This window comes from Siniperca chuatsi, linkage group LG17 (assembly GCF_020085105.1).
Source record: "Siniperca chuatsi isolate FFG_IHB_CAS linkage group LG17, ASM2008510v1, whole genome shotgun sequence".
NCBI classification, from domain to species: Eukaryota; Metazoa; Chordata; class Actinopteri; order Centrarchiformes; family Sinipercidae; genus Siniperca; species Siniperca chuatsi.
This window is the reverse complement of record NC_058058.1, coordinates 14,643,175-14,671,088: the sequence shown is the minus strand read 5'-3', so window position 1 is coordinate 14,671,088 and position 27,914 is coordinate 14,643,175. Positions and strand designations below refer to the sequence as shown.

The following is a 27,914-nucleotide window of genomic DNA, read 5'->3' as shown; positions in this document are numbered from 1 at the left end:
TGGTGAAAGAATAAAAAGTTGTTCAGTTTTTAGGCTGAGAAGTCTCCCATTGGTCAGTTTGTGCAGTATGCAAATGAGGATGGCTACGTCAGATCCTGAACTTGAGCGCCATTTTTTCCTCAATAGGGGAAAGAAAGGGACAAAAGCTGGACCAAAAATAACTTGTCTCTGGAGAGGGTTCGCAAACATCACCTGTAATATTTGGCTACATTCTTCTATCAGCGGTGTGTGTAGACCGAGGATGCTGCTCGGATGAGTATCTGTGTGCAGCACCGGGAGCAGACGCAGCTTACCGACACACACAGTTGAGGGCCGGTGGAAGTGGAAAACGTTAGCCCTGTCGGAGGTGGCACAGCGACTACTAACGTAACCTAAACTGAAAATTGGACGAGGTAAATATCTGCGAGGGAGCTGTGGGCATCCTCAAGTAGGAAGAAGCGGCGTGGCCGGCTTAGTGACCCGGCTTGTTGCTGTCAGCGTGCTACTAGGGGGCTTTTTAAGGACTCCAGTGAGAGCAGCAAACACTCAGCAGTGTTAGCATGGATGGCAATTGAGTGAAGGCACAGGTTGTAGTTTGTCTAAATCAAAATCCACACGTTTAATTCGCTAAAATACATTGTGAGATACTCAAAGTGAAATCATCTATTGCACAGTAACTGTTATGTCCTTTATGTGTATTACCACAGTGCTTATGCAGACATAACATCCATGTGCAGTCATGCTGTTATTTTCATTCTGTCATGGTAAGTCCAGGGATGGTATTTTTATGCTGATGTTTACTATATCACTACATCGTTCTTACTACAGTATTGTTGTTGTTGTTGTTATTGTTTATTATTATTATTTTATTATTATTATTAATTTTAGTTTTATGCAAGTTAGCAGTGTAACGTTATTAAATGGCACTCCCTAGGCGTGTAATACCTTTTCTACCTTTCTTAACACAATTAGATGATAGGTTTGTTGACATTTATGCTGACTTGTTGGTATACATACTGCACATATCAACTGTCCACAGCTGATTGCATTGATTGTGTTTGCCTTTGCCATTCTTCCCAGTATGTGCCATTTTCCCCCTTCACAAAACAACTGTAATTGGGGCAGCAGTAAAAAGTGGAAATTAAATTATTTTACTCAGAGTGGTTACTTTTTAGGCCTTGGCTGGGATATGTGACACTACAGTGATGTACATTTGAATGCACTCTAAATACATAGAATAAAAGATTTAGTTCAGTGTTATTTTTCATAGCTTTATAAATAATTATTTGTGTTTTGATTCTCCATAACATGAGAACTTGTTTTCTTTTACAAGGCTTGTGAGGAATAATGTATCAGGTTCCAGTTGGAAATATTGAGAAGATCCGAAAGGCACGCAAGGCGGTGAAAAACATCCTAAGTGAGATTGGCCTGGAAGACTGCCAAAACCAGCTGAAAGTATGTTTTGTCTTGTAAAATAATTGAAGATGCCTCTTAAGATTTGGGTCTGACCTTAGGCTACTATATAAGTGTAATTGACACATCACATAAGATAGGTTGGTTTAAAATAGATCCGCAATGCTAATAAGCTAGTTCCTGTATTATATGTTTATGGTAGGTCACGATTTTTTACTTTTTCACAATAGCTCAAAAAGTTACAAACACTATGCTCATTTTGTTTCACATACACAGACTCTTTGTGATGATTAATGTACATTGGCCAGATATGGATGATGCCGTCGTCCACTGAGCCCTCTACCATCAAAACAACGGATCAGCTGTCCCCCCAAAACACCGGGGCACACCCTGCCACACACACACACACACACACACACACACACTACCATGTTTGGCAAGTAAATTCTCGTTACTGTGCAATAAAAGCTTTGTGAGTAAAAAGCCAATAAGAGTAATTTATCTAAACATTTTGCGCCTTAGTTAGAACTGATGAATATGTATTAGAAGGAGTGTCAGCCAGAGTGCGCAAAAATGAAGGATGGGCTTATTCTAATTGTTATAATAGCTCCTTGCACCTGATTTACTAAAGGAAAAACAGCTTATTTAATCACACTGTTTACCGCCCAGTGAAAGAATGTTTTAATTTAGGCGCAAACATAAAAATTAATCTCGGAACCCATCGGCTATCGTTTGACGCCGATTTAGCTTTTTTATCAATCTCAGAATCCTAGAGATGAGCTTTTTATTGACTTTTTAAAAAAATCTGCATTCAAATCCTCGTCAGACAATAGCCGATGGGTTCTGATATTGCTAATCAGACGGGAGAGTAAGTCTTGGTCCAGATATCCAGATAATGGATATCGGGGCTACCAAAAGCGATTTTTTTTTATTATTATTTATTTTTTTTTTGTGTTTGTTTTTCCTAGGATGGGAAAGGCATGACCCGCCCTACTCTGCCTCTGATTGGCCTACCCTGATATTCTTATCCTCACCGATCTCACTCCTCTTGCCTAAACCTAACCAATCCAACCAACGAATGCAACAAGTACTAGCCAATCAGAGACAGAGTAGGGCGGGTCATGACTTCACCATCCTAGGGAAAAAAATAGGCCGTTGGGTTCCGAGATTGATCGGGGTGTGAGTCTTTATTTGTATCGCAAAACTGAGGATTAAAACTTACCTACAGAACGAACTCTCCAGTTCTCTCCTAAGAACCTAACTTTCACCTGTCTTAAACAAATAATTACTGATCATTATATTGTTATTAATTTCTTGCCCTGCATATAACTGAGAATATTTCATGTTTAGGGAAAAGTATAATCAATTAATTATTAATATTGTAATGACTAGAATGCTCACATTTGCTGGGCTGACTGCCCTTTTTTTCCACTGGTATATTCTGCAGTTACATCACTATGACTAGTATATAAAATATTTTTAAGAATCAGATGATCTGCTTAATGAGGTAGCTTAAGCATAGGGAGGAAAAGTAAGGAAAGGCTGGGTGAATAGGCGAGGATGGGCTGTGAATGGGCTCAAATGTGCAAAAAATAGAAATAGTAATTAATATCCAACATGCATACATATAAAAAGTATAAAAGAAAGTATATAAAGACTTTTAGTACCTTTTTTATAGGACTATGTCAGCCATTAATGCAATCAACACTAAACTAGGTGCAGCCAAATTTAAAAATGATATAATTCAGTTTATGGTGGCCAGTGTTTGTTAAAACTGGGATATAAACATTTTAAAACAGCCGTCTTAAAATATATTAAAAACAGATTTGATTGTGATATGATGATGGTCACATTGGAAGAATGCCATTCAGGTTTTTTTTTTCCCCCTTTGGTTGTCATGGCAACAAGTGGGGTTGGGTGCTATGATGTCATGTCTACTGAGATTTTCTGTGGTACTGGGTTAATGTGGATAATGTTGCAAATCAATGAGCCGGACTGTTTTATCGCAATGTTGGATATACAGGAATTTTTCCATCAGAGTGATGACGCACCTTGATTTGTCAGATATTTTCATATATTTTGATATTGATGAATATTTTATCCCGTAGCAAATAGTTAGGAAACAGATGGTTCATTAACCACAGCAGTGCTTAGTTTGTTCGCACAAATTAAATACCTCACTTCTAAACTTGATTTGTTTTATTGAGATTTTACACTTGACTCACACTCGAGACTCTAGAGGCTTGTAGATAAAAACTCAAATCTTGAAGGATGATACAGTTGACATACCTGTGTCAATCACAATTACACTGCATCTATGAGTGCACATCTTTTACATAGAGGTGACAATTAACTACAAGCAGACTTGAGGCGCTGGTACTTGCTTTTTTTTCCATTTTGTGTGACTTTATGCTTCTACATTTCAGAGGGAAGCACTTTACTTTACTCCAACGTATTTATCTGATGCCGGCAATTGCTAGTACATTTTCAGAGTAAAATTTTATATGTGAAACATGCTCTCAGTTGTCAGTTAATTATGTACATCCACCTAAAACTAATGCAAAGAATCCTACCTTCATGAAGATTTTGTTGAAGCTGTTTAGAGGTGTTGATTCAACTTAAAGGTCATTTTGGATGCTGTAGTTTGTGGTGCAGTTGAATAGGATTGCATTATACCAAGAGGTATTTTTACCCTCATTGATATAAATGGGGTGGACAAAATAATAGAAACATCGCAGAATAATTCAATACAGTTCAACACAGACTGCAGCCTCCAAAATGACCAAAACAACAACTGAACAATATAACCTTCACGCAGGCAGGATTTATTGCTGGGCTTTTTAATTTTTTAATTATTCTTTATATAATTTTAGCTAAGTACACATTATAAACTGGCATATATGATTAATTCATAATGTATGATGACTTGCTATTATTTAAACTGTAGGCAGAGTGTCCTACCATTTTGCACAATCAGTACTTCATGTTCGAGACTTGTATATTTTACTGCTAATCCTTATTTACTTAAAACAACTTTGAATGTAGGACTTTTAAAGGACATGTTTCACATTGTGGCACCGTTACTTTATACTTAAGATTTGTTTGTGTTGTTTACTGTGCAGGATCTCAACGAAAACGCAGAGAAAAACTCAGATGAAGACGAGGCCTTTCGGGAAACTGACTGGGGTGATTTCACAGATGGATACAATGGCAGACTACAGAAAAAGGTGAATATGACACTTGTTGACAACTTTTAATTAATAATAAACACCTATCACCAAAATGAATTATTAGCTAATTTGAGTGTTTGTTAAATAATTAAAAATGTCACTGACCTGTTAGTTAACCCATACCTGTCTTGTTGATTACAATGAGTCATTCCACATAGTTTAAGATGTGTAGGTTGGTATGAATGTTATATATTCTCTACACACTATATACAAATTTTAACTTGGCTCATTGCAGTAAACTGAAATAACTGACTGGTTGTTGTTTTTTCTGTTCAGTGGCCTTATAGGTCTCGATCTCTGTGCTGTAACCTGTGCAAGTACTCTTCACAAAACATCTACAACTTCAGGAGCCATGTCTCTCGCTGCCACGGATATGTGCAGTCATTCTGTGCGTTGGCACCCTGTTCTCAGTGCCTCTTCATCGGCCACCCCAAGGTTGTCAAGAAGCACACGCTGTTCTTCCATGCCAAACTCACCACCCACATACAATTGCCAAGGGAAGTGTCTTTACCCACCCATCGTGGAAATGAGAGATATCAGTGTCGAAGATGTGGATTTCCGTCCTCTTCTGTCTTCGCGATGAAGAAGCACATCATTCTCAAGCACCTGGACAATTTGGCAGAACAGTATATTGGTTACAGATTAAACCTTCAAGGGGCTACATCAGTAAAGGTCTACTGCTGCAAGGTGTGTAGGGTGAACACTGGAAACCTAGACCAAATGTTACATCACATGCTGGTTGAGCCATCACACTATTCAGTCAGCACACAAGTGCAGAGTATGATTTATGAGAACAAGAACTACACCATTAAATCAACACCTAATGTGAATGGCTTGTTTGTGACATTCCCAAGTATTGCTCCTAAACCACAGCAACCTCAAATGTTCAACAGTAAGTCCTTGGTTTTACCAAGTAATGGCCAACCTGCTGGGACTGTGGTGGCATTACAGCATGTACAAGGAACTACAAACAGTGCTACGCTGATCTGTGCCCCTGGAACCAACCAAGCTTTTCTGCCCCCTCAAGCGTCAGCGCTAGTACAGCTAGCTAGTGCAGAGGCTAAAGGTTTGCTCCAGCCTGGTGCCACGATAGCCCTCCGAAGTGCTTTGCACCAAGGACCATCGATGGTCCAGCTTCCCACAGTGTCTAATGTGTCTCTGAAACAGGCACCCATGGCTCTAGCGCCTGCTTCCGCTCAACCACAACAGACTCCACAAGCGCAGCAAATTGTTCTTCCATCTGGACTGCAGGCCAACATGACAGCTGGACCTGGAACTGTATCTAAGCCTGCGGTGGTTACACAAAATGCACCAACAAACCAAATCACCCTGCAAGGTACCATGTTGACTTCACAGTCTCTGCTGAGTCACTTAATCCCGACTGGCAACAAGATGAATGGCATGCCCACATACACTTTTGCTCCACTGCAAGTAGCAATGCCTGTCTCCCAGAGCACCCCTCTCAAGACTGTTGATCAGACAAGTAACTCCTCGCCACAAACTAAGAAATGGATTACCTGTCCCCTCTGCAATGAACTTTTCCCTTCCAATGTCTTTGACATGCACACAGAGGTTGCCCACCAGACAAAATCCACTACATCCAAGTCAGAAAGCGTGGCGGCTCGAGCAGCATTCTTGAAGAAAATGCCCGACAAAACTGTCAAATGTCTAACGTGCAAAATTCTACTATCAGAAAAAAGCGTCTTCCAACACCTGCTGCATGGCCTGAATTGTTTGTACTGTTCAGCTTTGTTCTTTTCAATCAAACAGCTTGCTGAGCATGTAAAGCAGCACAATCCCACAAGCAAGGCATACTGTGATTTCTTGAGGCAGAAGTACAGGGTCTACTCAAAAGGTATTGGAGGAATCCTGTTCCCTTACTTTGATGTCCACACCACAGCACCAAAAGAGGTCCTTGGAGACACTGAGGTCAATCTTGCCCTGGTCACAAATTCCCTCGACTTGATCTTCTTTAAGTTGCAGCCCAGCAGCCAGCCAGAAATCTGCCCAGCACCTGTGAAAATCAACAGTTCGTACTGTCCCTTCTGTGGCGAGAAGTTTCAGAATGAATCCATACACCTTCAGCACCTGAAACAAAAACACCTCGTAGCACCCACCATTCATGCAATCCTCAAGACAGAGGCTTTCAAGTGCATATACTGCAATGGTGTGTACACGGGAATCGTCACCCAGAAGGCGGTGATGCTCCACATTCAGCGATGCAGGTGTTCACCAAAACAACCACAGCCACCCAAAACTACAGGACCACCACAGCAGCCACCACAGCAGCCACCACCACCAAAACCAGCTCAGCAGCTCAGTCAGCCATCCGGACTCTACTTCCTCCAAATGCCACAAGGGCTGACTATGAAACAAACTTTAGCTCCAGCTCGTGTAATTCCAGCTGCTGCACCCACTGCAGAGCCTCTGCAAACGGATGCAGAGCTGCAGTCTAAGAAGAGGCTGGAGGCTGCATGGAAGGAGGTCATTGAGGCCAACAAACGAGAGCGAGAACAAAGGGCAGCTATGCGCAAGAAGCGAGAGCAGGAAAAGTCGTTGCCCCCACCAGAGCCTGTGATTCAGAGCGATCCCACAGTGAAACTTGTGTTGGAGCCCACTTCGGTTGAGCGCCGCTGCAATGAGGAGCGCAGAGACTTCATATCCAAATACTTCAACCTGAACCCCTACGCGACCAAAGCCGAGACCGACGAGCTGTGCAGGAGGCTGTCACTCACCAAAGCAGAGTTGGCAGCCCACTTCAGTAAGAAGCGCAGTAAGTGCATGAAGAGTCTCAAGAGGAACACGGCTGCCATTCTCCTCGGCTTCAACATGACTGAACTGAGCAAAGTCAAGCACAATCTCGTCATCCCAGAACAGCAGCCTGCCGATATCCCAGAACAGCAGCCTGCCGATATCTCAGAACAGCAGCCCGCCGATATCACAGAGCAGATGGAAAATAGTGAGGCTGGACCAGAACCGATGGATGAAAGTGGAAATGAGAAAGTTACAGACGGTGAACAGGTGGAGCAGATGGAATGAGTTCAGAAATGTGTGTGTGTGAAAAAGGAACAACTTAAAAAAAACGGCAAATAAAGCAAATACAGATCTCCCTGATTTACAAAAACAAAATTAAACCCTGATACTTAACAGTCAGTAGAGAAATTCATCATGCAGTGCATACAATGTATTTCCTAACATAAAGGTTACCTGTAAGTGAGGGCAGTTTCTTAATGTAGCCTTCATTAATCATGCTTCATTTGATTTCAGTATGTTGTCAGTGGTCCATATATCCTAATTTCTACATAAATGCAGTCATGCTGTGATGCTTCTTTAGAACATAATGAAGATACAGATGTATTGTCTGTGAGATATTTTGGTGTCGGACTGTTGAGCTGCAACAGTATTTAGCGGGGTACAATCTCATTCAACAGCACTTACTGACTTCAATTTAGGCACTGATTAGCTCCTGCTTTCTCTGCACCCTTTAATTTCAGCCCATTTGTACAAAGTTGCGATTCCAGCATCGTTGCTTGTCTGCTAATATCACAACATAGGTGCGCACTTCAACATAGACTTGATTTATTACATTATGCTTTCCTCTGTAAATTGATGTATTTTATTTGTTTTACATATTTGGACCTATTTGTCATGTACACAGCTTTGATTTTTTTCATTGTTTTTTAAAATCTTTCACACCACTCCCCCCTCTACATTTCAACAGTTTTAACAGGAAAATGTTTCTTGCTCCCCAACTCCTGCAGACTGCTTAGGTGAATGTTCATCTTGCAGTTTTGAAGCCAAATTGTGAAGAATGTACAAAAGTTTGAGTTGTCAGATTTGTTGAATTCCCAGAGTTAATGAACACTTGGTTGTTATAAATCTCTGACCATGTGGCTTGCATGAGCCTTTGTTTTGTCTAATGATTTTATGATTTGTGCCATTGTGAAGTCTACATATTTGCATAGACTTGTAGAAATTTACATAGAGATTTAACAAAACATAAAACGTTACTGGGTGTTCACCATATATCTTCTGTTCTCCTGACAGCTGGTTTTTTTTTGTACTATATATGTATTTTCTATAATTCCTAGAGGATCAAAATGTTGGGAGAGGTACAAATTCTCATTCTGTCCAAAACCACTGTGTTGTAAAAAATAAAGTGGTTTTCTTTTATGTAAATCGTTCATTAATTTTTAATTTCCTAATAAAAACTATAATTTGAAATTGAGCTGTGTTAAAGCACCCCGAGGTGTGTAGCTGAATGACCTGGAAAATCATTCAAAAGATAAGGCCACTCTTTATTCCTTTAGTAGCAGGAATAGAACATAATGGTTAGTCACAATAAAGGCAGTGCAATAAAAGGCTGGAGTCTTAAGGGTGTTTAATGTTCCCCTGAGAAATTCTGAAATGATACAATTTTCTGCCTGCCACATACATTTTAGTCCATTTTGATGGCTTAAAAAAAATCAATACATTTGTCAACATATTTCTCAACTTAATTGCTTGATAGCAGCTTGAAATAAAAGATAAGGTTTCTGTTGGGTCCAGCAAAACGTCTCATCATTAAGTGTGTCCGTTATTAGCTTCTGGCTGCAGTGGTGCCAGTTGAATTTAATAACTGACAGTTTCTCAGTCTTGACCTTAGAAATAGAAAATCTTAACTCAAGGTCCAGTTACTAGCTTTTTCCACATTCTGTTAACTGAATCCCACAGTCTTCATCACCATTACATATTACAGTAGTATCATTTAATTGCTATCATTATATTATTAATACTTGATTAAGGTAATAATGAAGACAGTGAAATGCGATTGAAAGCTCTGGAAACTGCTAGTAAGTGGACCTTTTTCTTTGGTCAAAATACTTAACGTGACAAAAACACAAGGTTTTTGTCAACTGAACATTTAATCTCTATTTCATAACTGGTCTGATTTGATCAAGGACTGAGGGGCCGCTGTAGCTGTTGGTTTGAATGGCCTGCAGCCACTTCAAGTAGTGCACCGGGAGTCCGTTCTGCTCTGCACCCAGACACACCACCTTTTATGAAACAGAGAAAGAGAGAGACATTCAAATTAACATGTTGATTTAGCCACAAAAAACACTGTAATGTGTCATTTATTGCATAGAATAGCTTTTATAATTCAAGTCAAGTGTGTTGTCGTTGGACCAGTGTTTACATGCACACACCTGTTTGTACTGAGGAGAGGGAGGACAGGCATGGAAATTGTTCATCTGATAAGTCCTGCAGCGCATCATTCCTTTGTCAGTCTCCACTGAAACCTCCAGTGGAGAGTACTTTCCCAGGCTCACCCCTTCCTGGCTAAGGACACAGAAAGAGGAACCATGCATGTGTTGGTTAAAATGACAAACATGAACCGCTGAACTGATAAACAGCTGTGTGTGTTTATGTGTCTCACTTGTCTAGGCTGCCGAGGTTTTCGTTGCTCAAAGTCCAGATTACCCCCCACACTTCTGCGCCAGGACGGGACTCAATGGTGGCCACTCCACCATGCCAAGTGTTGTCCGCATGTTTCTCCCACAGGCCAAAATTCAACTCATAGTCCTGTGCAGTGTACACACACACACACACACACACACACACACACACACACACACACACACAGGGGTGGTGATGGGGGTATGGGACAAAAAAAGCTGTGAACGGTGATGAGGCATTGTGCATTTTAAACAAAATGCCTTTTATGTCACTGTGATGTAAAGAGGGGTGCTATGTTTGTGTTTTTTGGCAGTGTCCCCTGTCAGCCCGTTGTTGGTCATCACAGCATGGCCGGGCCACAGTACATCCCGGCCCTGTTGTTGCAGCTGGTTATTTAGCGGAGGTGCTAAAGCTACACTGTAGTCATTTAGGTGGACTAATATGAGAAAATAATGGACGAGGAAGCCAAGTCACTTGTTTTCCATATTATTACACCCTGTAGTGCATTATTAGGCCACTTTACCAGGAAGAAGAGTGTATGTGTTGCTGTGGTTACCGGCCGTGGCGCCATGATTTAGGACGGCAGTTAAACTGTTACCCGGACTTATTGAGATGTCCCGAGTTAAACTGGCACCTGTCAACCACCTGAAAAAACAAATATAATCCGCTGCCATGTAACCACACGTAGCTATTAAGTAACCGGGCTTAAGCCTGCCGTCAGCGGTTTCGATTTAAACAGCTAATATTTATGTTTAATTTTCCCTCAGGGACAGTTACACCTCGGTACATTCACGGACAATAAGCTAATGCGAGCAAGGCGATGCTGCGTTCATGTAACGTAAGGTGAACGGGTGTCGTGGTCTCGACTTGCAAGCGTTCATAATAAATTAACAGTTAATAACTATTTATGTGTCATATTTGCTGTACAGAGACTGCCAATAAGCAAGACATACAAAGGTAGCTCATCACCACTTGGGTGTTTGGTCATTTCCACATGACGAGAAAACTAAAGGGAAACTTTAGGGGAAACTAAAAAAGCGGTATAAACCATCGTGCATTGCCATGGATGTATTATTATACATCTCTGATTATTATACATAACGACGACGTTGATCTGGCACGTTTTAATTGTGCGACAGCAATGACGTAATTAACGTGCAGAGAAAATTACCTGAGTAGTTTAAACATCGCGGTCCGAAAGTGGGGTTGTTTTTTTTTCTCAGCTCACTATGTAGTCCTCGACATATAATAGTGTGAACGAGTGATGACACAGCTTCTGTTTTATTCTACAAACCGCTTATTTACCTTCAGTCGGCCGGTAGAGCAAAATATCGCCGAGGGGTTTGCCAGGTGCAGTCTTTCCTTCAACAAGTTGCTCCCAAAAGCGAAATACATGAAGCGACCGTTGGCAGCACCGGACATCTTTTGATATTTCTTCGTGGATTCCTGCCGGCTGGACGAGACATAAGAGCACAGCTAAAGCTTGGTTATAATTACAGGGATGGCAGTGTACCAAAGGCGGTGTCTAACTGCTTCCCAGAGGCTGTCTTCGTCTGGCAGTTACATCACAAATGAACTAGTGAATAATATTTCGGTTGTGAGCGGCTGTCTGTTGTTGGCGGCGGCAGCAGTCATTTGAAAGCACAAAGAGCAATTTATTAACCTGCCAGCTATTTTGCCCACTATAACTATCACATACACAGAGTCAAGAAATACAGAGGCTGCGACTCTTGTTTTTTTAATTATGATTTGACGTTACTGTTGTAATATTTATCTGGGTCCTTGTTATTTACTTCCGGGTCAAATGCCGATCTATAGCAGACTCTTCTGGAGATCTAGTGCTAACACAACCCACACAGCCATTGAATTGGTCTCTGAATGTAAATTATTTTATTAGTATTTAATTAAATATTTATATCTACAAGGATGCACACACGTCTATGTTCAAAATAATAATACTTATAATAATAATACCCGTATAATAGGTTTAGTTAGTTTCGATTTTCTAAAGACTTTTTTTGTTTTTTTACATAAACTGCCAGTTCCAGGTCTCGCTCATAGAAACTGTAGCTACACATAAGATTATGCTGCAGTTTAAGGGAGTGGAAATGACTGTTAAGATATTCCTGGATTAATTTGACCATTATATATCATGTTCCAAATACAGACATTAGAAAATGAACAATTTACAGTGTTTCCTAGAAATAACAAGTATTAATTATAAATAACTAGGTATGCATTATCACATAGATGTTGTTGCTGATGCTACTGACTTTGACCACTTTCATATTCTGATTGCAGCTGCCTTGTTATGTGTGGACCATTTCATTTTTACAGAGCGCAATCTAACAAAATTCATGATCCAAAACAATTTGTTGAATTTCTTTCTAATTAGCACACAAATTTCCACGCAAAGACCCTTTATTTAGCCATGTAATGAAAACATAATTTTAAGTAAACAAACAAACAAATCCTGTTACCATTGCTGCAATAACACACAGAGTCAAGTTTATCCTAATCATAAGGATTTTAATGTACAAAATAAGGAAAAAACAAAACTTGAACAAAAAACACATGGAAATTCGCAAAAAATGTTTCCTCTGAGAAAAAAAAAAAAAAAGAAAATCCTGTACAAACAGTGGGTGGTGGCCAGCAAATGTATGGCCTGGTGATCATCTCCTCGGGCCGCCCCGGCCTCGTCCTCTTCCCCTGCCACGCCCTCGTCCTCTGCCTCGTCCCCGTCCAGCCACTGAGAAGACACAGACGAGTGATAGTTAGCCACATTTCTACTCACCGGCATGTTAAGTACCACAATATAGTCGGGTGGGCCACTCAACATGTAGACCAGTTTAACTCTATACTGAATATCAAAAGTATACAAATCCCTGTAAGGCATGAAGGTGAGGAAACAATTTGCACAAAACATGCAAACAAAATATAAACCAGTGTGTTGGTTTAAAAAAGAAAAAAGGTTTTGGTAAAAGCTGTATTTAAATTCTCTGACTAGGATACGTATATACTATACAACCTGCATCACAGTCAACTTTAACAGTGGAGTCACTCACGGTTGGGTTAGGTGAAAAGACAATCAGGATGATGTACTAGTTAAATGGTACTGGCCAATAAAAGCATAATTCAAATCATTAACAATATGCGGTAAGTAAACCAAGTAGACAACTAGTTTCAAACAGTTTCTTTGTGTCAACTGGTGGTTTCCGCCTGAATGTGTCAGTGGTTGTTTGTAGGGACTGCAGATATTTAAAAAACAGGAAGCTAACGTTTAGTTATCCCACATGAAAGACTTACTGTTGTCTTAATTCATTAAAAATTCAAAACATACAAATCTTTTTGGAATCTCAGGCTTCAGTGAAATTGTGTCACCAACAAAACGTAATCAACTGCATTTTGAACGTCAAACAATGACATCTCCATCAAAAATAGTTAACGTTACCGGTCAGGGTAATGATCCATTTCACCACCAAACTTACTCTCATTTTTGGCTGTAGATAAGTTGTACGACCATCTGTCTTGTATTAGCAATAAAGCCAGATCAACTTGTGACTGACAACTACCCTTCACTTCACGGCATCCTAGTTATGTTTCTAGTCTCTCACACATGGTGGACCAAACATTAGCAACACCTTTCAGTATAATGCTACAGTAGCCAAGAGAGCTCAATACACTAACTTAAGAATCATCTTCATCACCTTAAAACACAAACTAATCCATAAATAATGTGTCATGTCCAACTAAATAATGTACAGAATTACATTATTTTTGTCTTAATGAAGAAAAAACAACAACCAAGGCTTCATTAACAAAAAAGAAATGACACTAATGCTAGCCAAAGCCTACGAATAGTGGAGGAGGGGCATTGTTTCATTAAGCGACACTGTGAGGAGACAGAACAGGAAAACGAGACACTGCCACTATAAACAAGACAAATAACTTGTGGAGCACATTATCTGGTTATTTCCAGCCACTGAAGGTTTCAGTATAAAATCTAACTTACTTACGTAATCCCAATTTGATGACAGCCAAAATGTAAATAATTTTCTGCCAGATTATAGTTCACCACTCACAAAAAACAGGCACCACTTTCTAAACACAGTTCATGTTCGCTAAATTGCATTGTAACAAAACAAGGTTAAGCAAGCCTTTACTAAACTGGCACAATATACACTTTCCAATACTACAAGAGGAAGCCACATATCATGCTTAGTGTGCTGTATTATGGTTCTCTCTCTGCAGAACCCCTTGATGATATTGCGACAATCCTCACCTGCTTCCCTCTTCTTGGACTTGACCTTTGGCTCGATGTCAACCAGCAAGGTGTCCAGTGGGAGGCTGTCGGGAAGAATAAAGTAGCGAATATTGTTGCCACGGATACTCAGTGATTCCAGCTGAGTGGGCTCCCTGTTTTTCAGAGTCATTTTCACCGCCTTCAGGTGGGTGTTCATGCTCACATCAACACCTAAATGGGAAAAATAAGGAAACAGGAATGACAAACTTGAAAATGAACATGGACAAGCCAACATCCAGCCTAATTTACAAAGCTGAAAGGGAAGTAAGTACATGAGACCAGAGAGTGTTATTCAGAGTATGTTCATACTAAGCCAGCTAAATTAGAAAACATCTTGCTGTTTCAGCGTCTAATCCACACTAAGCCAGCGTTTTCACACCAGAAAATGTGAGCGTTTCAAAAATTTTCCAGCCTTAAATTGTAGTACAGAGAAGTAAAACTGAACTTCTGGAAAGCAGTGACGCAAGCCTGGCCGGGAGCAGTGTGGCAGTGAACTTAAAGGGTAACATAACACCTCCTGAAAATCTTGTCTTTGCTGACCTCCAGTGGTTTTTCTCACCTTGCTGCAGTGTAACTTTCAACCAGAGAGGGGAGCAATCACTGCTTTTCAGCCTGCTGTTAAGTCACTCTTTAAAGACATTTTTTGTTGCATCTATCTCATTTTAAATGTCAGTATAGCCAATCATACACGATAGCTGAGGTCATTAAGCTGTGTGTCAACTTTGCACTTATAAAATAGTGATTTGAAGGACGTCTCAGTACAAGAGTCACTTGGTTACAAGGTAGCAGCAATGATCCGCATTCAAATTACTGTTTTATTCTCATTCAGCTGTTTATATATGCAGTGAAACATGTAAATGAGAACAATTAAATCACGAGTTCACTCAGATTCTGCAGAGTAACTAGACTGTCTGTCCTACTTCTTCCCAGACATTGGTCTTGATGCACAGTTTTATTGTTTGCCAACTTGAAGAGTAAAAAGAAGAAACCCAGAAAGAAGCCGTTTGGTAAAGAACAGGACGATACACGCTGTTATAACAATACAATAGCACAGCACCACAAACTGCAGCCTCCAAAATGACCATTAAGTTGAATGAGCACCTCAAAACTGTTTCAACAACTGAACATTATAATCTTAATGAAGGTAGGTTTTATTGCAGGACTGTTGTATTAAAGTGCAGTTAGATGAAACAAAAGCTAGGTGAGCATAATAAACTGGCTATTTAGTATCCTCTGGGTGCAATTTGTGATCAAATAAAATCTTAACTTGATAACACACACAACATATTTTACTGATGCATTAGCTGGCTCTTACCTGTGATGGTGCCATGGACCTGGGTGCCATTCTTCAGTTCAATGGTAACCGTCTCATGGCTGAGTTTCATCAAAAACCTGTGAGTATCAAAAAAAAAATTACAGTGTGAACACAGACCTTTGAGCTCAACCTTTCCCAACTCTACACGAACATTATTTCAACATTAAACATAGTATACAGTCAAGATTAGCCTGAAGTTAGCTACTTAGCCAACGCTAGCTGAGCTATGTAGCTTTCAGCACCAAAACAAAAGTACTCTGGCGAAGAAAGCTTAACATTGCAAAGCCCAATACATTTAATTTGGCAGGGACAATAAATAAATAAACATTTCTGGCTGCGGCTAGGTATTTTTTAAAATCGTGCCGAAAATACTAACGTTATCTGAACTTTGCAAGGAATAGCGAAACACAGACACGGCCTGTGCGTAAGCTAATATTCATGTCGGTACGTTTATTAAAGCTAGTTAGCAAACATGGCGGCTATAATACCTGCGTGATTTTACAGCTAAATCAACTGCTCAACAATGAATAAAAACACTACATGTGTGCATGTATCTGACGGTTTATTTCAAAGCCTGGCTCCCGGTCATCGCAATATAGAGCAGCCTCCATTCATTTCGTTCACCGCTTCCCGCCTCATCGCCGTCTCTCCGCTTACATCTAAATCCATCCATCAGCATCGCATTGCTTTTGTCATCTCATATCGCAGCACTTAATAAACGATTACTTTTCACGACCACTTACCTGACTAGTTTCATGATGGTGACAGAATGTAGAGAGAAATCCTCCACCAAAGACAAAAATTACAGCGCTCAAGTGAAAACACAGGCCGCTGTTGTAGGCTTTACGTTTCAGTCGCGCTGTTACGACGTCATTAATTGAGCGACAGCAAAGCGGAAACGTTACCAGAGACAACATCGCCGCCTAACGGTGGAGTAACAGATTGAGCACATCATGTAATGTGAGGGTCTTCAAGTTTAAACCATATATACAGTTATTGTATATAATATAACCCTTTATATACAATATCTGGTTTAAACTTTCATCACTAAACTAACTAACATCATCATTTTTTTTTAAACTTTATTGCACAATTCATAAAAGGGTAGACAAATATCTGCACAATAAATATGCAGCAGCTTCAGATTTGTAGTACGGTGACCAGATACAGTATTTTTTTTTAAAAGAAGAAAACAAATGTGTTTCACAGTGTCTTCCAGAAGAGTGTCAGTTTCAAAGTTTTTTTTTATGTCAAATAAAAGTCTAAATTAACAATATTGTTGTTTTTGATTTATGGATATGATATTTCCTTGACAAAGACGTTTTAGACAGTATGGGCAGATAAAAACTATACCATGTATTCATATAAATCAATTAGTTCACTAAAAATGAACAAACACCTGTCCAAAATTAGCATGAGCAATTAAAAGCAAGAGCAAGACAGACCTTTTTCACAGCAGGAAAAGCACAGGTGTTACTAATAACATTAACAATGGCTCTGTTGTATTCAAGTGTCCCAGTAAGTCGTGACAGTGAGCCAGCATGCACAATACCAGGAACCTGAAACTGAAGCAGCTAAATGGAATTCAGCCATCATTCATTTGATTATTTACACCTGTGCTTTAGCTACTGTGACATGTCAAAATATCTTCAGGGAAAAATGCTTATTGATTCTACTTCATATTCCCAATAAATATCCAATACAGAATGTGCTTTAAAACGAACAACATAAAGTTGGAGTAAGGACATAAAGTTTGCTGGTGATGTTGTAGTTTCCACTTTCTGCCAGTAGATTTTGCTAAAGAGTCGTTTAATTGAGTATTTTTATCACTATGGATTGGTAAAGTACCATTTTCACTGGTGAAAAGACTGTCTTGCAGCCATGGCAAGATATTTTGAGTAGTTATTAAAACCGACAAAATTATAAATGAATATCCTTTTTAATCTTATTTTAGGACAGTATTTGCAGTCAAATTGTACAATATTCAAATAATGATCAAGTTGTGATTTGTTCCTGAATCTCAGCAACAGGGTTTAAACAAGTCTGCAGAATATTTATGCGTTTAACAAGTATGAAGTTAGTTTACTTGATCATGTTTGGCATGTTGTTGATCACTATTAACAAGTGGAAACTGACTGCAGGTGGCAGCCTTACAGCTCTAACAAGGGACCCTCACACGTCACAGTGTACAAAGCTCTAATGAGCAGATTGATCAGGGAAAGAACAGTGACGTGAAGCAGCCAATTCTTTCTTTTGAGAATTTTTGTTGAGAAGACTCACTGTCACAGAGTGCTTAAAAAGAAAAAAAAAAAACTCAGCAACACACTTTCAGCTCTTTTTATTGAGAGTAAACTTTGCACTGACACTTTCATTTACAGCTTTGGCCACACATCAAACCTCTCTTATGGACCGACTGGGAATGTATCAAGTATAATCTATGAGAGTGCAATTTAATTTTTTTGAATTCTGAAGTGGTTGGTTGAGGGATATAAATATAAATATATATATATATATATATATATATATATATATATATATATATATATATGTGTGTGTGTGTGTGTGTGTGTGAAGTACAAAATGGCACACAGCCATTCCCTTGACACCATAAATCCAATTCTAAAATCAAGAAAAACAAAATAATAATAATAAAAGCCACACTCATCGGTCCTCCACATCTTGCCCGACAGCACTGAATTAGTTAAACACATTAACAGCATGCTTGTGCAAATGAAAAGACCCCGGACTCAGTGCTTCCTGTTGCAACCATGCAACCTAAAACAAATGTGTGCAGTCCTGTTAAACAAGCCATTCCTCAGGAAACAATGTCTGAAATGTTATGGGTGTCACCAGCTGCCCTCGCATCTCAGTAGGCTTTATAAAATGTCTTCATCAGCACCTACAAAACTGTCCTGCACCTTCACAGTTTAATGTTCAACACAGAGAGGAAAAGGTGATATTTTTAGGGTTTCTTGTCACTTCCTGTACAGTCAAGATCACTTCAGTGGAGCACTCCAGACTGCACACTTTAAACAAGCTTAAAACTCAAACTATCAATTATAAGTGATGCATTTTTGATTGCATATCACGTTCTGTATAACTGGCTACTTCTGGGATGTAGAGGGAGACATTGCAACAAAAATCAGAATTTACACTTAGTCAGGATATCTTTACATTTGTTTGGCCTGCCATGAAAGTATGATTAAAACACTCCATTATTATCATTTCAGTCCCCAAAGCACCAATTCGTATCTCAACACAACAGGCAGTGTTTAATTATCTTGTAAACATTAAAGCTGGGCAATAAAGTTTTAAGATAAAGGCTGAATGACAACCCAGGATCAAGACTCAAGATACTAAAAAAACAAAAAAACAAAAACCTTTCAGATAAAGTGGTTGATAATAATGGAAACTCTAAATGTAAATAATTGACAAATGAATTATTTCACGTAGCTTCAAAGCAGTTTTTGATCAAGTAAAATGGCCGAAACTTGGGCACTGCTTCTCTGGGGATATGATAAAGTAAGATACACCTGGGGTGTCAGGACAAACGGTACTAATGTGCATCAAGAACCTCAACGTATGGTGGCGTGTTGTCCATTATCTTTCATTAGCAACTTTGTTTAGCATGTTTAGAAAGTAATGACACTAATAAATACCAACAAATAAACAAATACGATTGAAACAAAAAGGCACACAGACCCAATGACTCTGGTCTCAACTGGAAGAAATTTTATCTCTATAATAAGGAATAAAGGAATTTTAAAAAAGGATAAATTACAGTAAAAACCCAACCCATCTCCAATCTATCAACAGCACACTGTACTAGTCATCAGTAGTGGAATAGATATGATAAAAACAAACTAAATCTGAGTGTTTCCATTTACAGTATTGCCTGGTTGCTTTGGCTCAGTTTTCACAACAGTACTCAGAATACAGACAAGTTTAAATTCATATTACGAAGCATACAGACAACTGAATGCATTTCTCCTGATTTCAACATTACATGTCATTACATTGTAACATTGGTGAACAGCGTTGCAACAAAATTGCTCTGGAAAGGAGGAAAAAAAGGAAGTGAAATCTAAAAATGTTGCACTGTATTGAGCATCTGTTACAGCAGTGTACAGTGTGAAAAAGTAAACTGATGATGTGACGCATCACAATCATTATTTTGACTTGTATGAATGTAAGATTTGCTGTAGTGTAACGTCAGACTCTAGACTTCTTTATCTGTATTTACAGTAACGCAGCATATTTTAATTTCTTCTATCTTACATTACTGGATCTAGTTTTATTGGTTTTCTTATAAAATCTTGTTTTATAATTTGTTGATTTTAATTTGCTGCCTTGTGTGAATCACTTTGTAACCTAGTTTTAGAAATAAAGATTAGTATTATTATTGATTATTATTATTAAATATGTCATTCTTCCGCTACATTATTTCAATGTCATTCTGACTTCTGTATAAATTGCACTTTTTTTTTTTTTGGTCATTCTTATTTGTATAATGACCATTAAATACTTTGTTTTGATGAGAATTACTCTTCGACAGCATTATTTGAAAAGAACTGTTTTATTTTAAAATAAAAAACAATGATTCAAATTCACTGATGAACACAATATTGTGACGCTCTGATGCCTAATTCGATAAAGATGTATTCTATGTCTATTTTTGAGGCCAACATGATCAGTATAGCATTTTGTGTGAAGAGTTTTGCACATTGATGCTGTGAAAACTGAGCCAAAGCAATTGTAAAATACAGCAATATGGATGAAAGGTCATCTCCGATAAAGACAACAAGCACCCATGATGCTGAAGTGCTGTAGCTGAGACTGACCTCCCTGTGCAGAGGGACAAGACAACGTCTCTTCTGATCACAAAAGATATATTACTCTCATAAAATCCAGATAAGCATGTTGTACTAGCGTGACGTTTACTGAGCAGACAGGTGTATCGGAAAGATCAGTAAGCTCGCTAACAAAGCAGGCACAGTGTGCATGAAGGTCCAAAAATCAGAATTAGGCCCTCTGATTGTACAGTACGCTAAACAAGCTCCAAAGTTACAGTTATCATCATATTTGGCTCTAGGAGCTCTGAACAGGCTCGTGGTTGGGTCGGTGTGTTTGTAAAGTGTGGGAATACGAGGCAATTTCAGCATGATCAGCACCAAAACTTCACCCTGGACAAACTGAGAAGACAAATACAGGAGGCAGGGAATAAATTAAATAGGAAAAATCAAAAAACATGTGCAGCATTTTATGTGTTATGATATCAGTAGCTTCCCATTGATGTACTCTGTTTTAAACATTTGTTTCAAAGAATAGTTTGTCTGTTTTTTAGAGCAGACAAAAGCACTTAAAAAAAAATCTAAATGCGTATGACATCATCTTTACTGGACAAAGTCTGCAGGGCTTTATGTCCTCTCTAGATACAGTATAATACACACGGTAAACACTCAACTCCCAAAGACCTACATCTTTCATTGAGGCATCACTGTTACATCTTATATTTTTCCATCAGTGCTTCTCTCTACTTTTCCCAGTCTTTGAATTTCTCTCCTCTTTCACTTTCATCACTCTCTCTCCTCTCTCCTGTACTTGGCTCAACCTTCTCTCTCTCCACATTATTCTGTCACTGTCACACCAGGTGTACTTGTTCCTCCCACTCCTCAGGTGATTGCACCCCCTCTAACTGAAGGATGAGGTCTAAGTCTCTCTCTGTGGCCGGGGCAGTGTGTGCGGGACTGTTTGCGCGTTGGGAGTGTGAGCACGGGTGTGTGTGCGCTTCGTCCAGCGACAGGTCAGCCACACACCCTGCGTCCACACCCTCCTCGCCAGCCTCTCTGTTTTCCAGGTCCAGCGTGCTGGGCCTTGACGTCTTCGGGCCCTCTGTGCCCGCAGCACCTAGATGACGACTCGCCGGCCCTCTGTCCGCTTCTGGCTCACCCTCCAGGGGCTGCCAGATCGGAGCGGGGGTCACGTCCCTGGAGGTCTGGCTCTCTGACTCAGTCTCAGTGTGCGTGTCAGGGGAGGAGTCGGTTTCTGTGGTGGGTGGGGAGGGGATGAGGGCCAGGCTCTGGGGGTTGTTCTGGGGGTTGATGTTGTTGTTAAACCAGGCCATGATGTTGTCCAGCAGCTGGGCACTGGCTGTGGGGTCCAGGGGCTCCAGACTCTGAGGGTCACTGGGGGTGAAAGGGCCCCCCGGGGGGATCACCGGTGAGAGCAGCAGCTCCGGCTCGAGCTCTGGAGACGGGAGGCACAACTGGGCAGGGGGCTGGGGGTCTGATGGGCGCTGGAGAGCGTAGGCGGCAGGACGCTCCTGAGTGTAAGAGCTACTGTGTTCTGGACAAGGGTTGTAAGAGCTGTCTGGTTTTGGGGTGCTGTCATACGTGGCTGCGTGTTCCCGGTCATATGAAGTAGGATGGGCAAGGTTTTGGGTGCTTTCAAGTGTGCAGGAGGCAGTGTGTTCAGCCTCAGCCAAATAACCACTTGAGTGGCAGTAACTCTGCTCTTTGCTGTCATAGCGAGGATCTGTGATGGTGATATGGTCGAGCACATATGGAGTGGTCATTGCATTCTGGTCTTGTCTATGGCTGCAGTCGCTGTAAGCAGGTTCAACGGTGTAGGGAGCAGTGAGTGTACTGTGGTTGTATGTGTGGTGCGAGCAGAGCTGCTCCTGTGTGTGTGCGTCCAGTTCATAAGGAGTGGTTATGTTCCCCAGTTTCATAAGGCTGTCTCCCAGCTCCAGCAGCTCTGCACTGAGGGAGGGAGGTGGGGGAGGGAGGGGGAGGGAGTTTGACGTGGGAGGCTGGGAGGTGGAGTCTGTCCTGTTAGGGGGGCGAGGAGGATCTAGGAGAGAAGTGGGGAAGGAGGAGCCTCGGGCTCCGGGAGGACCGTCTGTATTGAGAGAGTGCAAAGCAACATCACCTAGGTCTCCCATGGGACCCGGCCTCCTCTCCTGTCCTCGGTCCAGCTCCACTCTCCCCTCTGTCGCTCTCTCCAGGCCTCCCTCCAGGCCTCGCTCTCTGCGGGACTCCTGAAGGGACAGCTGGATGGCCAGCAGGATGTTTGGGTCATCTTCATCCAGCGAGCCCAGTGCTCTTCTGCGGCCCTCACTTCTCTCTGGACCTTCTGGAACACAAAATGTCGCATTAAAGCAAGGACTGATTTGTTTAGCCTGATTGCCAATTCATCCCAGTGATCAATGCCTCTGCGTGCTTCGACCAGACCAGATTCATGGAGCAATAACTTAAAATCCCATTTGCTGGCTGTCTGGTGTAGTGACAAGTCAAAATTTATAAGCAGAGACAAAGAATGGAGCTGGATTAGGATCCAGAGTTTGTGCAAATACATTGCTATAAAAAAATCTGTCGTCTGTTGTATATGGTACTATACACAAGTGAAAATGGTACATGTACATGGTACAAAATGCCAAAAGGTGTATACTGTATATACACCTTTTTGCCTTTTGGATAATCCTTTTTGTAATAAAGGGCTTTATATAAGACTATTATATAGTATGTTAAAACATTTGCCAGACCTGTGTTGTCACTCCTCCTGCTGGTCTCTGGTGTGTTGCTGCTGCTTCTAAGGTTGTGCAGACTCAGCATGTCTCCTCTGCGTCGGGGCCTGTGTCTCCGACGGTACTGGATGTCAGCATAATCCTGCAAAGAGTCATTCAAGCTGGGTTATTTCAAAAGCAACTCCAAAATATGTGTTGTAAGTCTATTTTGTATCGAGCAGGTTCACAATCGTAAACACAGAAAACAGAATTTAGACCATGCATATGCACAAAATGCCAGGAACTATGGTGCATCACCTGTGACAGTCTCTCTCTTTGATCTCCTGCTCCCAGTACAGAGTGACGACTCCCCATCTTAACACACAAGCAAATCAAGTCAGCTGCATCCGTAGTCATGCATTAGATGACTTACATCACTAAGCACAGGTTTAGGGAATAGCATTAGCTGGGCATGAACCAAAAAGTTAGCAGAACAAAAACGGTAATTAATGCGTGACTGAAGGAGTTTCTGCTTACTTCAGGGGAGGCAAAGCCAAGGTACTCCCAGTCCCATGATCCTCCAGGGTAACTGAAACAAACACAGGTAAATGTTTGCTCACAGTGACACACATGAAGCAGATAACTTCAAAATTTAGTTTCGGTGTCATTCGTAATCAGATTTTTATACCTTTACTTTGCGTCTTCCCTCCACTGGCAGGGATGAAGAAGACAAACAAAACCATGTACTGTTTGAGTATGTGTGAGTGTGTTTGTCCATACTTCCTGCGGGGAGGCTCAGGGGAATCGTTGGGAGCGACGCCTCGGGCCACTGATGCCAGGAATTCTTGCCTCTTCTGCTGCACCAGACGGGCCGCACTGATTATCTTGTGGCAGGGCGTCCTCAGGTACGGCCGGTTGACCTTCTGGGCCAGATCCTCCACTACCATCTCCAGGTCCGTCTGGGAGGAAACAAACGAAAACAAGTTAACTTCCAACTGCTGCTCGGAGATTGGAAATTCAAATTTAAAAAAGGGATTTGCAACTCATATTTAACTCCTACTATAGATAAGATATGAGCTGAGCATATTTTGAGTATTCTTTATCTCACAGGAGATTTGAAGCCTGTTCAAGTGCCTGAAATATTTTTGCAAAGCTCTGCGCTGCTTAGTTCTACTTAATATCAATCACCCCAATCTCAACTCTCTGTATACTAAAAGAAACATTATTGCAATGCTTACAAAAATATCTTACAAACATACAATAAAAATACATATTTTTTTCCTTAACAATGTTGCAAATTAGATTAGTGATTTGTAATGAGAATACAAAACATTAGCTAAACAAACATTAGTTAAACAAAAGTACACTTAATTTTTAACTTTTGCACAGGGATGTTAAAACATCAAAAATACAGATTATAAACTGCACCAACACTTATGAGGTCACACTTGTAATTCAGATTCAAACTTAACATAGTATCTTATGAAATGTTGCATGTTGAAGAAAGCTTTGTGCAAAATGTCTAAGAGGATGAGAATAATTTTGTTGACCCTGACCTGTCGTCTAGCATCACCATCAGGCCAAAATACCAATTTGTATTTTAGAAATACAAAACCTAATGGTCAGATTGCCACCGGATTTACTAACCATACTTTGTTTGTTCTAACCAGTTTAGCCCTGTGTGGTCTAATGAACACAGATGTCTTTAGGGATCACTGGAGGGGCTTTTAAGTTGTTCTGTCCTGTTTTTACAGAGGATATATGTATGTCACGGATATGTATTAAATTACCTGCATGAGCTCAAATATCTCTTTCTGGGTGCTCCCTTGCTGCAGGAAGAAGCCATATGGGTAAGAGCACTTCAGGACGCGCCGCGTCTTCAGCAGCTCACACACACCGTCCTCAATGAACCGTGTGTCTGGAGGAGTGCCTTCACCTGGACCACACGAGAAAGCAAACGCACACAAAGTTAGCTGAACAAAGATGTAGTGTATTTTTCTTCCTCTTTTGTTGAGAATAATAAGACTCTAGTACAGTCTATTACAGCCTCTGCCGTTCCTGTAGCAATAAGGCTAGCCAGCATTATAATGCACATAGGATTAATGTATTATGATTAAAACAAAACAAACAAAACACTTTATACACCTATCGGTTGAAAGGAACATACTTAAGCAGCTGACAAGCAGCTAACTTAAATCAATATAAGAGACTTACGGCAAATGAAGGCTCTGCTCAGCTGCTCCATCTTCTCTTTAGCTGTTTTCAGCAGTTTCTGCTCCAACTAATAGACGAGAAAAAGAGAATACACATGATCATCAGATTATAATTGCTATAAATGTGTGTGTATGTGTCGAGAGGTTACCTTGTAACTGTGTTCGTGGTTCTTGAAGCGAGTATAATAATGCATGAAACGGTCCAGCTCCTGAAAACTTTTGTGCTTCTTTTCTGCCTGTAACAAAAAGCAACTTTATTTCATTCAAATGTCTTGGTGTGTGTGTCGGTGTGTCTGAGTACATGAAATGTTGTAGGGCATATGAACATGCTGCTTCAATAATGTATCATCTGACAGGTGATGGAGCAGTTCTTGCAGGTGGAAAACATGAGCAGGGTTGTGTGAATATATTGAATAAAAAATATATTTTGTGCGCATGTTTGTATCAGTGAGATAGTGATGAGCAAAGCAGTTCTTTTCAGTGTACTAGAACCATTAGAATCGTTCTTAAAACAGATTTGTTCAAAAGATTCGCTCAGCGAATCGTTCAGTGCTTGACAGGAGCTCCGACTGCGTAGTCCCACTCACTGAACTGAAACACAGCTGAGCGTTCAGTTCAGATCGCTAACTAGTGAACTGAGTATGGTTGTTTGTGAAGGATAAGCCAGTGAGCTGAGAATTTAGTTAGATAAAGATATCGTTTGCAAACTAATATGTACAACACGTATATTTTCACGACATCTAATTAATAAATAAAATATTTGGTCCTACTTCCAGACTTCAAGACATGAGAGGGAGGCAGAGGGAGAGGTGCGGGCTTGAGCGACTCAGCACTTAACCCTAACCCTACCCACAGCTAGAGACTAAGCAGTCTCTAGCTGTGGGTACCTCAATTTATGTCCCCCCCACGGTGACACAAGTTCCCAGGGGTTAGTGTGCATTCAGGGATATAAGAACATGAAACACACACACACTTACTCTGAGTGTGTGCCTGCACGTTCGCTTGCATGACTGAGAACGGATCGTTTCAGTTCAGTTTGTTCACCCAGAAGATTCGTGTGTGTGATCAACTGAGTGTGTATTCTGTATTTTTGAGTGTGTGTGTTTATACCTCTACAGTCATCTCCTTGGACTGCTCCTCTAGCTGTTGGATGACCTCATAGCGAGTACAGCGATAGTAGCCTCCTGTTGATGAGCTGTGCTTCTTCCACTCCTCCAGACAGATCCAACAGAAGTCATACTTACACTACACACACACACACACACACACACAAACAGAGACAGAGACAGAGAGAGAGAGAGACTCTGAATACTGCAATCACAATGTGTTGTGAAGGTCTTGTGAATGTCCTTTCATAATTCTAACCAAAGTACGGTAAATAATGAAATATAAATATCTAATTATTAATAATCAGAGATCAAAACTAATTTTCTATACAAATTATGACACACAGCTGACAGAGACATTAATGTGTATACCTTGGCACACTGCATATGGTTGCAGCCCTCATTCTTCTGAATGGGCGACTTGCAGTTGGCACACGGTTTGGAGTTGGTCAGCAGCCACAGGCAGTTAGCAGCATCCTCATAGGCCTCACTCACACCTGCCACTGTCGAAAGCACACACAAACACAGAGGCACACACACATTAGCAACATCTCATTGTCCAACACCTGCCCTGCAGATACACCCTCCAGCACACACATTTGGCAAATATCAATGACCTGAATACCTGCCACTATGTTATAATAATATATTAGACAAATCCTGGTAGGCCGTCCTGACAGCTGCTGGCTTACTGAGGTGCATCTAAAATGATCCCCAGTAACACTGAAAAAACCTGGAAACACAAACGACACAGGATCAGACTTACACTCCTCAGGCTTCATCTCTGTGACTTTCTGGAGCCAGTTCCTCCACATCTGACAGTCACATGGCTCATGGGCCTCACCAAGGCACTCCCTGAAGACAGGGAGGTGAACAGAGAATTAGGCACAGTAAAATACAATGAGATTAAAGCAGCAGAACAACGTGTCAGTCATTCCTAGAAAGATAAGAGTAGTAAAAATGCACAGTAATCATGTTGGCAGGGCAAAAAACTAAAACAATAATAGCTTTTAGGTCAATTTACTGGCATTTACAGCATAGTATTCAAAAAACAAGCTTGGTTAATGCTGATAAGCCCTGAATGAACAATAATGACCATGTTGTTCAACACAGTGGCCTCTTCTTCCAGCTGGGTTGAGTGTGCAAGTATGAAATTAATGGAGGGGGAACTCCATTACAGAGGATACATGTATGTCACGGATATGTATTAAATTACCTGCATGAGCTCAAATATCTCTTTATCTCTCCATATATTTAAACACCAATAAAACACTGTCTTAAGCGTTTGTATTTCTGTAGAGATGACTGTGAGAAGTGCATAATTGTATGTACGTATACAGCCAATAAATCATGAAGTGTACCAGCAGAAGAGGTGACCCTTGCCACAATCGACAGCTGGGGAGGGCAGCAGGGGA

General features: G+C 40.6%; 4 protein-coding genes across 9 annotated transcripts in view; 1 reads left to right on the top strand and 3 right to left on the bottom strand.

Moving 5' to 3' along the window:
• The first annotated feature begins 83 nt into the window (after positions 1 to 83).
• Positions 84 to 8,795, top strand: adnp2b (ADNP homeobox 2b). 4 transcript variants are annotated; one of them, XM_044170800.1, is made up of 5 exons: positions 84 to 392; positions 687 to 743; positions 1,313 to 1,434; positions 4,515 to 4,619; positions 4,899 to 8,795. In XM_044170800.1, the coding sequence occupies exons 3-5, from the start codon at positions 1,327 to 1,329 to the stop codon at positions 7,659 to 7,661; spliced, it is 2,976 nt and encodes a 991-aa protein (XP_044026735.1). In that variant the 5' UTR covers positions 84 to 392; positions 687 to 743; positions 1,313 to 1,326; the 3' UTR covers positions 7,662 to 8,795. The 4 variants fall into 4 exon arrangements, with proteins under 4 accessions (XP_044026735.1, XP_044026737.1, XP_044026734.1 ...); XM_044170802.1 differs by having other exon boundaries at positions 84 to 566; XM_044170799.1 differs by lacking the exon at positions 687 to 743 and having other exon boundaries at positions 85 to 392.
• A 191-nt stretch (positions 8,796 to 8,986) lies between these two features.
• On the bottom strand, positions 8,987 to 11,806 carry ggcta (gamma-glutamylcyclotransferase a). Its single transcript, XM_044170805.1, has 4 exons — positions 11,364 to 11,806; positions 10,039 to 10,184; positions 9,809 to 9,941; positions 8,987 to 9,658 (listed from the first exon to the last, which is right to left on the bottom strand). Exons 1-4 carry the CDS (start codon positions 11,478 to 11,480, stop codon positions 9,533 to 9,535), a joined length of 522 nt encoding a protein of 173 aa, XP_044026740.1. The 5' UTR covers positions 11,481 to 11,806; the 3' UTR covers positions 8,987 to 9,532.
• A 760-nt stretch (positions 11,807 to 12,566) lies between these two features.
• snrpd1 (small nuclear ribonucleoprotein D1 polypeptide) lies at positions 12,567 to 16,574 on the bottom strand. Its single transcript, XM_044170806.1, has 4 exons — positions 16,420 to 16,574; positions 15,677 to 15,753; positions 14,341 to 14,532; positions 12,567 to 12,807 (listed from the first exon to the last, which is right to left on the bottom strand). Exons 1-4 carry the CDS (start codon positions 16,431 to 16,433, stop codon positions 12,731 to 12,733), a joined length of 360 nt encoding a protein of 119 aa, XP_044026741.1. The 5' UTR covers positions 16,434 to 16,574; the 3' UTR covers positions 12,567 to 12,730.
• A 1,424-nt stretch (positions 16,575 to 17,998) lies between these two features.
• The window catches only part of LOC122863925 (ankyrin repeat and IBR domain-containing protein 1-like), a 24,147-nt gene continuing 14,231 nt past the window's right edge, over positions 17,999 to 27,914 (bottom strand). For 2 of the 3 annotated variants that reach the window (XM_044170795.1, XM_044170797.1), the window contains 12 exons: positions 27,861 to 27,914; positions 27,266 to 27,354; positions 26,872 to 27,002; positions 26,504 to 26,638; positions 25,543 to 25,629; positions 25,395 to 25,461; positions 24,971 to 25,116; positions 23,961 to 24,139; positions 23,718 to 23,769; positions 23,499 to 23,555; positions 23,220 to 23,343; positions 17,999 to 22,810 (listed from right to left, as the gene is read on the bottom strand). The exon at positions 27,861 to 27,914 is cut by the window's right edge and continues 107 nt beyond it. In XM_044170795.1, coding sequence (XP_044026730.1) covers positions 21,318 to 22,810; positions 23,220 to 23,343; positions 23,499 to 23,555; positions 23,718 to 23,769; positions 23,961 to 24,139; positions 24,971 to 25,116; positions 25,395 to 25,461; positions 25,543 to 25,629; positions 26,504 to 26,638; positions 26,872 to 27,002; positions 27,266 to 27,354; positions 27,861 to 27,914 — 2,614 coding nt within the window. In that variant the 3' untranslated portion in view covers positions 17,999 to 21,317. The remainder of the gene's footprint in view (positions 22,811 to 23,219; positions 23,344 to 23,498; positions 23,556 to 23,717; positions 23,770 to 23,960; positions 24,140 to 24,970; positions 25,117 to 25,394; positions 25,462 to 25,542; positions 25,630 to 26,503; positions 26,639 to 26,871; positions 27,003 to 27,265; positions 27,355 to 27,860) is intronic. The other variant, XM_044170796.1, reaches the window with a different exon arrangement.